This window comes from Aplysia californica, unplaced genomic scaffold, assembly GCF_000002075.1.
Source record: "Aplysia californica isolate F4 #8 unplaced genomic scaffold, AplCal3.0 scaffold01212, whole genome shotgun sequence".
NCBI classification, from domain to species: Eukaryota; Metazoa; Mollusca; class Gastropoda; order Aplysiida; family Aplysiidae; genus Aplysia; species Aplysia californica.
Genome location: NW_004798482.1, coordinates 34474 through 50138, shown reverse-complemented (window position 1 = coordinate 50138; position 15665 = coordinate 34474). Strand labels below are relative to the sequence as shown.

At 40.4% G+C, this 15665-nt stretch overlaps 1 protein-coding gene across 1 annotated transcript; it reads right to left on the bottom strand.

The window, feature by feature from the left end:
* Positions 1-2222: 2222 nt before the first annotated feature.
* Positions 2223-15023, bottom strand: LOC101864038. Its single transcript, XM_005112226.3, has 10 exons — positions 14456-15023; positions 12060-12365; positions 11071-11584; positions 10386-10502; positions 9553-9763; positions 8441-8603; positions 7613-7695; positions 6671-6893; positions 5633-5802; positions 2223-4268 (listed from the first exon to the last, which is right to left on the bottom strand). Exons 1-10 carry the CDS (start codon positions 14817-14819, stop codon positions 2346-2348), a joined length of 4074 nt encoding a protein of 1357 aa, XP_005112283.1. The 5' UTR covers positions 14820-15023; the 3' UTR covers positions 2223-2345.
* Positions 15024-15665: the final 642 nt, after the last annotated feature.

The window sequence follows — 15665 nt, the reverse complement described above, 5'->3', positions numbered from 1 at the left end:
AAAAATTTGCTCCACTCGAGAATCGAACTCAAGTCTCATGCGTGTGACAGCGAAGCACCTAACCACTATACCACAGATGTTTATGTCTCATCTGAAATAAATATGAAAATGCAGCTGCTATATGGTCGCTTTGAAGCACAAGGGGGCTATCCTGAGAAATGCTGTTTTCAGAAAATCGAAGTTAAATTTTGGCCCCTAGTTCAGTTTCTTTAAAAGACAAGGAGAGTTTTCTCTATAACCAAACAACTATACACACCAATGAAACCAAACTTCTTCTATAGGTAGGACAATGCCCACTTTTGGCGAAGGTGAAGACTTCTGGAAATCCCCGAAATCTGGGTTAGCCCTCTTGTCCTTAAAAGCGACCATATAGCCAATATATATAATAAGTCTCACATTTCTTGTGAGAATAGAGACTTGAGCTTCAATAGCAAATAAGTGTCACATTACTTGGAGAGTGACAAAAGCATGAACAAGTGTTTTTCCCAAGTTCTTCATCCATAGGTTTGCAGCAAGTTTATTTCTTCCAACTGTTGAACATCCACACAATGTGTAGGCCAAGTAAATGACACCAACTCTGAAGTTTTAGCCAGAAAAAAAGCTACACTAAAATCGGTATCATATACAGTAGGCCTACAAATGTAATTTTCAGTAAATTTGCACCAACATTGGTCGAGTGAAAAAGACATGCATAGACAAGATATCGGCTATTCAGTGCTAGGGAAAAAGACGGATGAAAGCAACATAAGGATTGTTATGACGAAGGACCTTCCTACCACCTGTGTTTCACTGTGAAATGCTGTAAGTTATCCTCACCTTATAAGTATAAATAAGCAACAAAGAATGGCAAATCTTGCCAACTTTCATGACATCCTTGGTACAGTACAACGCTTAAAATTCAGCATTTTCGTGACATACCAGGTTGGTCACAAGGCAAAAAAGGGGTCAACAAAAGGAAATGTAATAATCAAACAATATCATCATAATATCAATGATAAAAACAGGCATACACAAAATACATGTCTTCACTGCACACATGCACATCCCCATACATACACATACAGATACACGCTCACACACACATACACAGATACATGCGCACATACACCCACACATCCAAAAGTGTGAGGCTTCATGGTAAAATCAGGCGCTCGTCAGAATAATGAAATCAAAGAAATCAGCATTGTTGGGGGGCTGGTGGGAAATTTTTTTCTAATTTTGTTTTTTAGCTCAACACCTTTTATGTCCATTTAAAAACACATTTTGTGTGGATTTTACTGAAAAACATTGTTAAAGGCACAAAAAAATTTCATTTTCATTTTCCAAGGACTCTCATGCTATTGAAGTTACCAAACTCTGGCAGCCATTTTCTCGCTAATTTTACCTCTGAAAGCAGGTGATCCTGATCTACTTCAATCTCAAATATTTCGATTTCCATTCAACACAGATATTTTTTTCACCAAAAGAAAGGCAAATGAACAGGCTTAGTGATGATACCAATAATCCCATATGCCCAAAAATTGACGAGCGCCTGTTTCCACCACGTCGCGACACAATTATTTAATCACGCCTAATACATAAACGTTTTGTAGAAATCAGGAGTACAAAAAGAGATACATTATAATTAAATAGTAAAATAGTACTTTACCAACATAAACATGCACGCATACACTCATCATGGACATGCACACCAGGTTGCATGGTCTAAAAGTTCAGATCATTACCTCAGCCTTTTACAAAATTAATAATGAAAAATATATGACATCTACATATTGCTCACGCCCCCCCCCTCGACTGAAGAGCACAAACTTTGAGAACTTAATACATAATAGCAACATATAAACAGTAGGTTGTGTTCTGATTAAAAATTTACATGTGTCATGAAGCTGTGGAATCAGGCGCTGGTCAAATTTTGGGCCTCTAGAGTTATTGATATAATGTTCAAGCTTGTTCATTTGCCTTGCTTTTGATTTTTTTAAATAACCATGAAACTTGAATAGAATTTGAGTGAGGGTTGCCTTGTGTCAGAGGTAAAATAAGGGAGAAAATGGCCACCAAAATTTGGTGACATCCAAATTTGCAGTCTCCTTGAAAAACTGCAAATTTACATTTTGAGCGCATTTGATCAATGTTGTTCAGTAAAATCCAACAAGGAATGTGTTTTTAAATGGACTTATAAAGGTGTTGAGTCCAAAACAAAATATTTGATAAAAACTGCCCGTACGAAAAAAATTGTACATTTGTTCAATCTCATTATTATGACAAGCGCCTGATTTCACCCCGATACAACACGTATACTTCATTAATCTAAAAAACTTAAGCTGACAAATTCCTTGGGTCAAGAATCAGTAACAGTCAATAGCTGTGGGATCATTATCACCCTCACTGTCAAAATCATCCTCGTCTGCTGTGACCCAATTATTCACCTGGTCAGCCAGAAGACAGACGGGGAGCAGATTCTCAGACAGCTGATCACTCACTGACCTACACAACGTCAGGACATGATGCTGACCTGTCCCTACCAACGCCCGAATCACACGAGGGAAACGGTTTCTCCTGTCCGACTTCACAAGAGCATCAACACTGTCTTTTAACTTGTCAAACGGATCGAAACTATCGCTGAAAGATTTATACAAAGCTTGGATCAGCCACGAGGGGAGTGAAGAAATAGAGGGTCTCAAATCATCCTCTTTACCTCCTCCGAGGCTCTGTAGTAAAGCAATAAGCTTTTCAGTATTGATGGACTCGGAGTCTTGAGAGTTCCCGGCCCCATCAGACCTGACATCAACAGCCATATTGTCATCCAGCGCCTGGCAACAAACGTCGTCTGTCATGATGGGCCCTCTGAGTATGTCATTGTCCGGCTGACTCAGTTTCTGCTTGACATACAAAAACAGCAGCCGGTTTAACCCTTCCAAGGACTGAAAGTACTGCTGGAGATTTAACCCTTTAGTTCCATTTCTCTTCATGTGTTCCAGTCTCCCAAGAAACTCGTCTAATATAAAGTGTTTGTTGATCCGATTTGTTGAACTTTTCACCAAGACTCTTCTATGCTTCAACACAAAGCGCACTACTTCCGGACTGTTCTCCAGGAAACAGGACGCTGTAGCTAAGACAAACGCAGTGCCTCTCAGGGATGCTGTTGGCTTCTGCACTCGAGTGTTGTCGCAGAGATCAAACAGCTTTTTACTGAGTATTTCCGCCGTTTCGTTTTCCACAATCTCGCCGACGTCTTTGAGGCTTCTGTCCAGAACTGTCTTTAGATCGTGCAACAACATGCCAGGATTCCTGGCGTACTCGTCCGTGCTTCGAAGAGCTTCACGGCGAAGTCGCTCTGGCCCCAGACTTGTGAGAACATCCTCGTAGGCCAGATAGGCCAGCATCTGCTGTGTCTGTGACATCATTTCCTGTGGCAAACTTTCAGCCTCAAGACAGTTTGAGATTGTCTTCACAAGCTTTTTCAGTGGAAGTGGCTCTGTTCTCAAGGTCAAAGGTGAAAGTTCTTTCGTTGAATCCAACGTGCATTCTTCAGAGTCAGTCGGTAGATCTCCAGCACCTCCTGCGTCATTCTGACCTTTTGAGATTTCCTGTTGTGAAATTTCTGACTTCACCTTCTCTTGGGAAATGTTGGAAGCCAGTACACAAAAAAAACATTGAATAGGTTCCCCTTCACACAAACCGCTGTCTGTCACTTTTCCCATTGGACCGTCACAAAACTTCAGTTTTTTTGCCAGTGGTTCATCTGTATTCTCATTACAAGTTGAGGTGGAATTTCCATTACTTTCAAATCTTTGGCAAAAACTACCAAACACCTCTCTGAACGTTTTAGAATCGGTATCAGAAAATTTTGCGAAGCTGGCAATCAGATGTGTAATTTTTTCCCTTATACTGTCTCCTACGTCCGGCTTGTTCATAAAACTCAAGATGTCCGCCATGATCTCAGCAGCCAGTCGGAAGTTGCTGGTGTCGTGTGCGTCGGCTTTGCTAAGAACTAAATCTCCCCAGCCGGCCTCTAACCAGGAGAGAAGTATGTCGAGGCGCTGAGACGAAGAAAGACAGGGGTCGCGGAGTCCAGACAGGAGAACTTTGCCGCCGTATTCCAGAACCGACGTACAGAGCCGAGAGTTGTCCTGTCGCAGGCAGACTTCAGCGTACGTCGTGAACATGTCCGCCGGCACCAGCTCAGACAACAACTTGAGTGCGATTGGCTTGACGTTGTCCCAATGGGGTGACACGAGGAGACCTGATGCTGTTGACTTGACAACTTCCTGGGTGAAGAAACACAGGAGAAACATTTCTTGATTGATCGTCAAATAACAAGATAACCGTCACACTGAGAAAGGGTTTACAAAGAAAGACAGACAGACAGAAACAACAGAGGGAACGGGAAAGAAAAGAAGTGAGACCTACCGCTAGTACTAGTAGCGCTCTTTAACCTCCCACACTAAAAGGAGAGGGGAGGGGGGAGATCCTCATTCACAAACAAAGAGTTTAAACGTAGGTCATTGAGCGAAAGAAAAGCACTTTGGAGTAAGAGAGAATACTACAGTAATAACTGGAGTGACATTCATTTACAAGAACATGATGTAAGGAAAACAACAGTTGTATGAGGTAAGAAAGAGCTTATCAGTGTGTGAGAGGAGAAAAACTGAAGACAGCTAATGACAGTCAATCGAGCTTGACCAGAGTGGAAAAGTGACAAACTAAAGACAACACATCAACCAAAAACACAACAATATCATTATCAGAGAGCTGGAGGTGAATATGTCCAAACTCCAGGAGTGTTCAATTTCCAGAGGGGTGGGGCGAGTTGAATACAATTTTTAAATTACAACATAAGACACATCAGGAATTGCCATTCTTTCAAAGCTACTGAGTGGATTAGTTTGATTCCTAGAGACACGATGGAATGTCGTTTGATATCTCTCCATTAACAAAACTTTTCTTTTCATTCTGTCCAAAAAGGACAAAATCACAATAGGTGCTCAGTCTATGATCTATTGTCAGCATCACTCCACAGGTGTCTAAAGCCCAAATCAGAATCATGTCGTGGTCACTCATTATTTTTCAATTGAAAACTGGGAAGGAAATAACAAAACAGAACCAAACTATACTGCAAGAGGCCCTTTGATGTTTATCTCTACATATTATATTTGTGAAAGTCCGCCACTTTGGCCGCCTAAAACTTCCGAACCACTAAACTTTCGAATTTGACAAAATTAATGGGGGCTCAGAATTATTTAAAGGGTGCACAGTTTTATTGAGGAGCCTGAAGTCACTGTAGTTTAATTTTTAGTTTTTCATTAGTTTTGTTTAGATCTAATCTTGGGAAAGTCCGTCTTCTAAGACGACATTGTAAACAAGTGAGGTGAGGTTTCCGTTCACTAGCCGTGCGCCTTATTCCACACTTTTGAAATTCTGGAGTGTACAACCACAGAGTATAGATCTTGATCTAATTTTTTGCATCTCTCAAGATTTATTGCTCCATTCCAGTAGAGTGTAAATATAGTAGGCCAATGACTTTCACTTGATGTTAATGCACCGATCATTCCTTTCATCGAAAGGGGGCCCAGCTAGTATATTTAAATAATCACTTAGCGTGGAATGACGCTGATCTTATGACATGGCAAACCTCTGTCCCTCCACAACACGTCATCAGAACCTGCAGCGAGCCACCTGCAGCAGCCTGACTTAACACAGCCAGCGCCTGTGAGACGACGTCTTCGTTCAAATCGTTCAGACTCTGCCACAAAGACGTGAGGGTGTTACACGTCAGCAACACATCATGGACCTCTTTGTTACCTACGACAAGAATCAAGAGAGTCTAGATCAGAGCTTGTTCATCTATCAAACATCTGTCCTCTTCATCTCTCCTCTTCTTTTTCTTTTTTTATCTATAGTGTTGAAAGTAGTGTACTACTCTTATTAAAACTTAACTGAACTAAACCATGTCTCTTTGGTATGATTCGCTCCTTCTTTCCTATCAAATATGTATTATACTTATATCTCTCCACCTTTTCTTTGCATGTTACTCTCTAGTAATCCCTCTAATATTTGGCACTTGGGATTTATATTGTGTTGAAAGTGGCGTAAAACTCTTACTTAAACTAAACTAAACTAAACAATGTATCGGTCACCAGCACATGCAGGAGAGTGGTTAGACGCTTCACTGTTGCACACAGAAGACATGAGCTTGATTCCCAAGTGGGGAAATAAATCCATCAAGTTACCCCTTCAGCTGGCTCTGACGCTATATCCCACTCAGCCCCGGCTGGCCCTGACAGGCAAAGGGCTGAAGCAGTCTGGCTCCTCAAGGAACTAAAATGTATCAATCGGAGCTTTAAACATTTCAAATAAGAATCAATCGTCTCTAGATTTAAAGTACTGTAGTGTCACTATATCACATCATTCAGCTAAAAAATCACACAATCTTTCTGTGCAGTATTATCAGACATGGTAATGGAAACCAAAAGGTAAAAAAGGAAGAGTAGACAAACTAGCAAAAATGAAACAATCACCCAGGGCCTGAATGTATCAAAGCGAGAGGAAGTGGGCAAGGACAGACAAGTGTGGCGTCGCCTGCTTTCTGACTGCCGTGTGTTCCCGACGGTACAGGGAGAGAGAAAGTAAGATTTATGCAATAACAATTCATTCATTAACAAGTCACTACCTAGGAGGAAGAGGGCACCAGCAGATTTCACAGCCATCTCCCTGACGCGGGGATCCAAGTCCACCATTTTCTTGTTGAGGTTGTGAGCAATGTCCGTGAGGATGCCGATATCCAGCACGTCCCGAGGAGACCCATTTTTTAGGTCAACCGTCGCCGCTGAGCTGGTCGCCACGGACAGATGAGCCAGAGTAGCTGAATACACTTGGAGGACGGAATCCACTTGCTGCCAAATAAAAAGGAAAATTTAACAGTCCAACCTGCTCTAAAGGCCACCTGTCCATGGCAATTACCTGTCCATGATACAAGCACTTCCCCCAGGGTTCTTTTTCTATATATACCTGTCCCTGTCGTTTTATGCAAGGAAAATTCTGAAATTATGCAAACTGAGCCCAAAAATGTGAAATTATGCGATTCTGTTAATTTCAACAAAGAATGATGAAGGAAAATAATCAGAAATTATGCAAAAAATGACAAAATTTTGCTAAATTATGCGGGGTGCATAAAACCACGGGGACAGATATAGGCCTATATAATATATTATAATGACACTGTCCAAGACATTCACCTGACCAAGACAAACATTTTTCTCCTCCACAATGCCGCTTGGACAATTTCAAGTGTATGGTATATTGGAGAGTTCTTTTCTGCTAAAACTAAGTCTGTATTATTACATAAAAGAAGCACAGCACAATACTTTCCTTTTCTCTGAAGTAGTTCTGTACAAACCTTTACTGGTATGGCATCGTCAGACCCTTCATGAGCCCAGTACTCCCCCCCCCATCAGTCACCCTTATTTCTCCACCTTATTTTCTTTGTATGTTACTATGCTACTCTTCAGTGACACCTCTAATCTTCAGCACTTATATGACCTATTCGAGTTGCAAGTGCTGTAAAACTCTTACTAAAACCAACTAAACTAAACAGGACAGCAGACCCACTTACTTGGAAGCTCAGACAAGACTGTTGCAACAAAGCTCTGCTATACCTCTGGACACTTGTCGCTGTACTGCCACAGCCGATGAGGTCTGTGGAAACACGCACAAAGAATGATGACAGAGACAACCGAGACACACAGATTTTACAGCATTATCAGCACTGTTTGGAGACAGGGAGACATACATGATGTTACCCATCATACGTGTGTTACAACGCAGTAGAATCAGGTGCTCATCAATTTTTGGGCATAATATATGTGAGGCAGCGTGGTGGAATCAGGCTCTTGTCAAAATAATCAAAGTGAAGAAACTGGCATTTTTCCGCAGGTTTGCGTATTTTTATAATTTTTTTGTTTTTTGGCTCAACACCGTTCATGTCCATTTAAGAACTCTTTTCTGTTCGGATTTTTCTGAAAAACGTTGATTAAAGGCACAAAAATGAAAATTTTCAGTCACCACGGACTCTAAAGCTAAGGAAATAACTAATCTTTGGTGGCCATTTTCTCATTAATTTTACCTCTGAAAACCGGTGACCCCCTCCTCCTTCATTCGCAAATATCTCGACTTGTATTCAAGTTAAATGGATATTTTTTCCATCAAAATAAAGACAGGTGAACAAGCTTTAAGATGATACCAATAACTCTACAAGCCCGAAAATTGACGAGAGCCTGATTCCACCACGCTGCCTCACATATGGAGTTACAGGTATTATCTTATAGTAGTTAAAGCCCGTTTTATTGGCTTTGCTTTGGATGAAACAATATCCTACTGATAGTACTGTGAAATTTTAACTAAGAAGACGCACAGCACAAGTACATGATCAGCGATAACTTACCCAGGTGTTGTTGATAGTGCTGTAAAACACACAACAGAAGTTCTGTTGCACCAACGGAGGTCACCAGACCTGCAGACATGAACGGCTTTGTCACATCTTTGGGAGCCTCCAGACGCTTCAACAGGAAGTAGTTTAGCAAGTCGACACTCAGAGAAAACTCATCCTGATTGGTCAAAGGGAAAAGGTTATAACTGGGTATTAAAATCTATTTATAATAAAAACAGATAAATAAGCAAGTAGGTACAACTGTTATTTATCCCTTTGTGGAAAGTTTGGACTACAATATAAAGCATAGAACATGCATTCAGATATATACAATATAATACGGAAAGGTCGAACACAGAAGACTCAAAATCACGCATCCATCGGACTGTGCCTGCAGTCCCGTTTTCTCCTTCTTCTTTATATCCCTCAAACTACCAAAGCCGGTCCCGATGAATTCGAGCTATTCGAGTTATACTGTATAAAAGTCCATCAACAGAACACAAAACATTTTCACCTTGGAAAAAAAAGCACACCAGAAATAAACTATATTTAAAATAAACAATTGAAGCATTTGACTCTCTGAATGTTGCAGCCTATTGAGGGTTCTGTAGGGTAGAGGCAAACGTAGACCAAGAATAACTTCCTTAGAAAACTTGAACAGACGGGTGACAGGAAAAGACCTGCATAATGATAAAGGTATTTTTGAGAGCAGTTGGGCAGAGAAATGAATGAAAAACCATAATGGTCGAAGTCTGATTCAGATCAACAACAAAAGCACCAATATCCAGTGCCATGTGTCTTAGCCCTCTGAATCCCACGCCCCTCTTGATTCTGATTTATCCCTAAGTACCAAGCATGAATGAAAATAATAGCGATTCTTCCCATTAAAAAAAAAACCCAACTCACTCAAAACAGACCCTTCACTTTGGAAAAACCACACTAAAATGGAAGGATAGCTTGTTAACAAAGATTAAAAACACTCATTGATTTAAAATAGCTGATACAAAACCGTGAGTGTTGGGAACAAAACACACCATGCATATTCGACAATCATCGATTTTGGGACCCATCCTTAACTCTACACTTGAATTTCAAAATATGGATAGAAAGAGTTAAAAGAGCTTAACCTGTGTCTCAGAAAAATGTATTGCATTCGTCACAGCTGTTTGTATCAGAGTTCGTGGCTGTGTTCTTGCACCAGCATCAAGGGTCGTGGCGACAAACTGGACGAAGGCTGGACACCTGTGGCCACATGACTTGGGCCATCCACATACGATCAGCAGCGGGAGAAGAGCAAGCTCTGTCAGGAAAATCCGGTCAGACTCAGGATACCATAGTCTGAAATAGTAACAATAATAAAATTAATTAATTATGAAAAGAGAAATAATAGATTTTAAAAATAATAGTAACAATAATAAAATAAACGAATAATAAAAAAAATAACAGTAATAGATTAAAGAAATAATAAATAAACAATGATAAATAAAGGGTGAAAAATTAATCGCACTTTACAAATCCCCGCAAGGAAATTTGGGCTACAATGGTAACCAGACATACATAGATACATCAGACACTCAAAATATTATAGATTATAATACAAAGAATACCAAACACACAATATTACACAACTGCAGACAGTTTTACAAACATGCCTTTGCTGGTCGCTGCTGTGTAGCACCCTGTTATTTGAGCTAAATATTGCTTACCACACTGAATACCACACACACCTGTCCCCGCGGTTTTATGCAAAAGAAATTCTGAAATTATGCAAACTGAGCCCAAAAAATGTGAAATTATGCGATTCTGTTAATTTTAGCAAAGAATGAAAAAGGAAAATAATCAGAAATTATGCACACAAAAAATCAAATTATGCCAAATTATGCGGGGTGCATAAAACCATGGGGACAGACACACACACACACACACACACACACATGTGCAACTATCTATTTTTACTAACCTGTGACACAATTTGCCCGCAATACTGATGACATCAATTGCCGTGGACACATTCTTCCTGTCGCAAAAACACAACAGTATGTCCAGGAGTCTCTGGGCTAGCTCATCTTTCTTTTCACTGGGGAAAAAAAAAAAAGCACCGTTCAAAATATCTCGTAATTAACACAAGTGGGAAGTGGTTCTCTGTACAGGTGATTGTCTTGGACAGGCGATCGTTGGTGCAGGTTGGACCGTATACCATGTATAAACCAGCCCACCAACAACCTTGAAAGAACAAACAAGTTGGTTTCAACCGAGAGAGCTGTGATGTGAAAGCAATGAACTAAAACTAAAAGTAAAAATGTAAATGGGTAAGTATTAACATTTTCCTTTATTCTTATTATAAAAGCATGAAAGTAGAGAACCTCAGAAGAATCTAAATTCGATCAAAATACATATATCTCATCCCAGTAAATTAATTGTATTAAGAATAACGCATGCGATGGAATCTACTTAAACCGAAATCAGTGAGACTACCAGATTTTCGTCAATTTAACCGGATTTGTAGTTAAGAGAGGTTGCTCAAATAAAAGAAAAAATTAATCGGATTCAGTTGGGGTTTTTTTTCCAGTTCACTGCTCTTTTCAGATTACCTGTGTTCCGTTTAAGCAGACCCCACAGTATCTGGCACATATATAGCAGCTCACCTGAGATTGATCATCTGAACCAGAAGCTCCACCGTTGGGGCGAAGACCTCATGGGAATCAACAGTCCCGTCTCTCCCAATGGACAACATGAGCTGCACACAGTCCTGGCAGACATTTTCCTGAGTAAAACAGCTGACAAAATTGTCCGAGGCCCGAGAACACGCAGCGAGGAGGTCGCAGAAATAAACAACCACCGACGAGCTTATGTTTTCATTATTTTCCACATCTTGTGAGTGTTGCCTTTCACCAAGGAAGGAATCACTTTTGGTTTTTGATCTCTGCACCAGCTGACGACAAAACTCTTTTAGAGATGTGATAACGATGTCCCTTAACTGCAATCGATAGCTTTGAATCAGTTCTGACTCTGGACTTTTCTTAGGTTCATCAAGTGTGGTCACATCATCCTGCTTGCCAAAAGCAAAAGCAACCGCAGCACAGAAATACTCAGAGGCCGACTTGCGAGTGTAGTTCTGGGGACTCGCCACAGCAAAACTCAAGGAGATTTCAGCATCAACTGGATAAATAAAGAGTAAAACTCATCAATAACATCAAATTCTACAAGTCCAAAAAACATTTTTTAAAAACAATTGCACTTGCACATCAATTCAAAGGAATGCAGTTGCTCTCTTCAATATTATGAAAAAAACATGAGAAAATAATTAGTTTTACAGACCACTTGCCAAATAATAGCATTAAGAAGTGGTAGTCAGGAACTTCAGAGTGATTTGCCCCTCCTATTTCTTTTTTGAATTTGTCTATCTTACCTATTTTATTGATGAGCATCTCACTGAGATAAAAATGGGCAATATAAATGCAATTTAGTATTATAAGAACTGCTTCATAATTCACAGCATATCATTGCATAAATAGTGCCATAAATCATACACACACGGTACTCCCCACAGCACTTTAACTCATTACTATCAATTCAGCTGGACAGAATTTCCCAACATCTATTATCACTTACATTTCCCATCTGTATCACTTACATTTCACTTCATGCAACAAGTCCAACATGACGCGTTCATCAACAAATCGACGGAAGCATCTGAACACGATGTCCAAACGATGACCCTTGTCTACCATCCACAGGCCCACAGGACTCCGAATCAGTTTGAAGGCCAAAGTTTTGAATTCATCCGACACATCAGTCTGACATTTCACCAACACTTCAGCTGCCATCAGAGACAAATGGTTCATCAGGAAGTCAGGATACGCGATCAGGTCACCTGACTCAAACAGACCGCTGAGAAATGAGTCAAACTTGAGGCTTTTCACCACTTCAAAGTCAGTGGCTGAAAACAGAAGAAAAAAAAAAAAGAGTAAAAAAGGTAACTCAGTGAATGAATGTCAATTTGTCATAGTATAGACAGGCCCATGGCAGTACGTCTTTCAAACGATTCACGGACTTAAAATGTTTAACCCTTTGAGCCCTAGCCACCGGTACACCAGTGGCGGGTAAACTTGCCTATGCCTAGCCAATGGTACACCGGTGAGCGAGACCCTATCACCAAACCAGCCCACCTGTGACAAAATGTGCACGCATGGAAAACAGTGATTACCACACAGAACATTAATATTTTGAAGATCTTTCTGAATTAGACGCTGGAAATGACGAGGACTACCTTGAGCGGGATATGGAATGTGATTCTAACGATGGTATGCATGAATGAAGGTATAAATCACAGAAAAGAGCTCAGGCAGAGGGGCATGGTAACCTCATGAGTTTAGGGCTTAAAGGGTAAAATCATAAAATAAACAGAGGGATTTTGTTTCAATCAAACAGAAATGTTACAACAGCAAAATGTTTTGTACTTGGTTCTTAGAACAATTCAAGTACCGGTAAGGAGGCATGACACCACAGTACTGCAGCACTTTGTACTGTGCTGCCTTAAACAAAGATAGAGGGGCAATTCTCTTATCGTTACGTCAAATCCGGTCTCCCACCCAAAGAGTTGAGACAATGAGATACTGACAGTAATATGTGCTGTTCAAAATTTCATACGCAGGCCTTTATCTATATATGAACAGGAAAAGTGCTTTAGAATATCAGAGCATGAGACAGGCCAATGAGTAAAATAATAGGCTACCCCCAAAATCACCAAGTCTGAATGAAATCCTCCTAACAGCAAAGTTGCCTACTCCGACTTCATCTTCAAACTTTGATTCAAAGCAGTCACCTGAACCACAACAACACTACTATTGATTAGGCCAAGTAGGGCCAAGAGGGCCAACTTTGTAGTGCTCTATTAGCCTCTATGAAAATACAAAGGAAGTGGCTAAGATAAAAATACGATCGACCTCTCACCCCCGGTGAGACTTGCCAGCTTTGGCTATTCTCACCCGCTGTGAAACAAGACCTGTTTTTCCTAATTTCTGAATACACTTTCTATCGGTATGGGTGATCAAGTTGATAAAAACAAAGAAAAAAATGATGTTATAGAAAAGTAAATTAATTTGGTCGTCTACAAAGATGCTACGGCTATTTCACTTTTCGAATCGAGCCGAACTACACAGGTCGCCATTTTCTTTTGCCCAGGAGTTCTCGCCACTTCTCTTCTCTCTCTATCTTTCTACCCCCCCCCCCCCTCTCTCTCACTGCCCGGAGGACATAATTGCACGCTTTCAACACAAGAGCGTTGGACTGTTTGTTCACGGTGAATGCTACACTGTTTGGCCTATCATGGTGAACGGACACCAGGTGAGAATAGCCAAAAGGCTCGTCTGCGCTATTCGGTGAGAATAGAGATGAGGTGGCCAAACACAATCCTCTACTAGATTAAGGCCACCTCTATTCTCACCCGGAGTGAGAATAGTGCAGGTGAGTCTTGTGGCTATTCTCACCCGGTGCGCGTTCACCAAATTTTGCGTTCACCCTAAACCACAGAATTCTACACTGTGATAACAGAAAAATTGTAGAATTCTGTGCTGTGAACAAACGTTCCATTACAACTGTAGCCTACTAAAAGCGTACAATTTTGTCTGTGGGCAGTGGAGAGAGAGAGAAAAAGAGAGAGAGGAGTAGCGCGAGAATTTCCGGGTAAAACAAAATGGCGACCCGCGTAGTTCGGCTCGATTCGAAAAGTTAAATAGCCATAGCATCTTTGTAGACAACCAAATTAATTTACTTTTGTGTTTTAACATCAATTTTTAACTTTGTTTTGGTCAATTTGATCGTCCACACCGATAGACAGTATTCAGAAAGAGACAGAGAGAGAGAGAAGAGGGGAGGAGTTGATCTTGCGAGAACTTCCGGGCGGGTGAGAATAGCCACTTTCCTAGATTAACTACTAATAGCATGACGTTTAACAAAACTATAAATAACTTAGCAGTAAAACGTTCAAATAAATATCTGGATCTACAGTTGTTTCAAACTTCAGCCCACCTAAGTGTTCACAGAAGAATTCCATCATTCTTTCCATTGCCCAGTCACCAGGGTGTCCAAGAAAGTTGGAGGTCTCCCGCCACACCGACCCTATCCGAGCAAGTAGGCTTGGCAACTTTTCCTGGAAACTTTCAATTGTTTCATGTCGTTGATCACGGTTATTCTCACAATTAGTGCCATGTTGTTCACTCTGAGCAGAAGAGTCGGTACTATCATCACCCCGAGACGGTCTGCTGGATTCGTCGATCATCCTCAAACAAATGCACCCCTCTCTCGAAAGAAATATTTTGTACATGTCAGCAAGAACTGTCGAACACACCCAGGGGCACACAAAGCCCTCATATGCAGCACTTGACTCTGCCATCTCTAAATCAATATTCTGATCTTTTAACACAGCATCAGTCTACATAGAAAGTAGATAAACCGAAACCTGAGAACACCCAACACATCAAAACGTTTCCAAGTTTCTTCCGACTTCAAACAAAAAGCACATTGTTAGTGTGTGTTTGGAAAGCAGCACCTAGCATTTCAAAATCAGTATAACTCGACAGCTTGAAAAAAATTCGCATAATATCAATGCAGCTCGTATTTCGCAGTTTCCCTTTCCGCAGCGGAACAACTTTAGAATAGTATACTTTCAGAGGAATTGTGTCTCAAAATGGGTATAAAGCCGCCTCAAAGTATGAGTATGTATTCCAAAGTTCATCAAACTATTTGATCATGGTCAGATACATTGAATCTTACAGTAACAGCCATCGAAACAGCAGCGAAAGTGGCAATTTCTCTTTATCTTGGTTGTCCAGGGAATGCTGCATATTATTATTATATCATTATATTATTATATTATGTATTCTTTTCTTTTCTATTCTATTCTCTCTCATTCTATTCTATTCTATTCTACTACATGTACATGTTTATTAACATCTGTATCGTATTGTTTTGTTTTTGTGTTGTATTTATTGTATTGTGTTGTATTGCATCGTGTTGTATTGTATTGTATTGTATTGAAAGGCACATGATTCAAAAGCCTATAAGTAGCAGGTTTTTGGAAAATCACTTTTTGACGCTTTTATTTAGTGCAACCGAAAGAGTACTGCAAAGTGTTTGGATCCTTCTGTGGACCTAAATCAATTGCCCATATTCACCAGCAGTCCAAAATTAATTTCCCCGTAATTCAACCACCGAGGCGCCAATAACTTTGCTGCCGGCA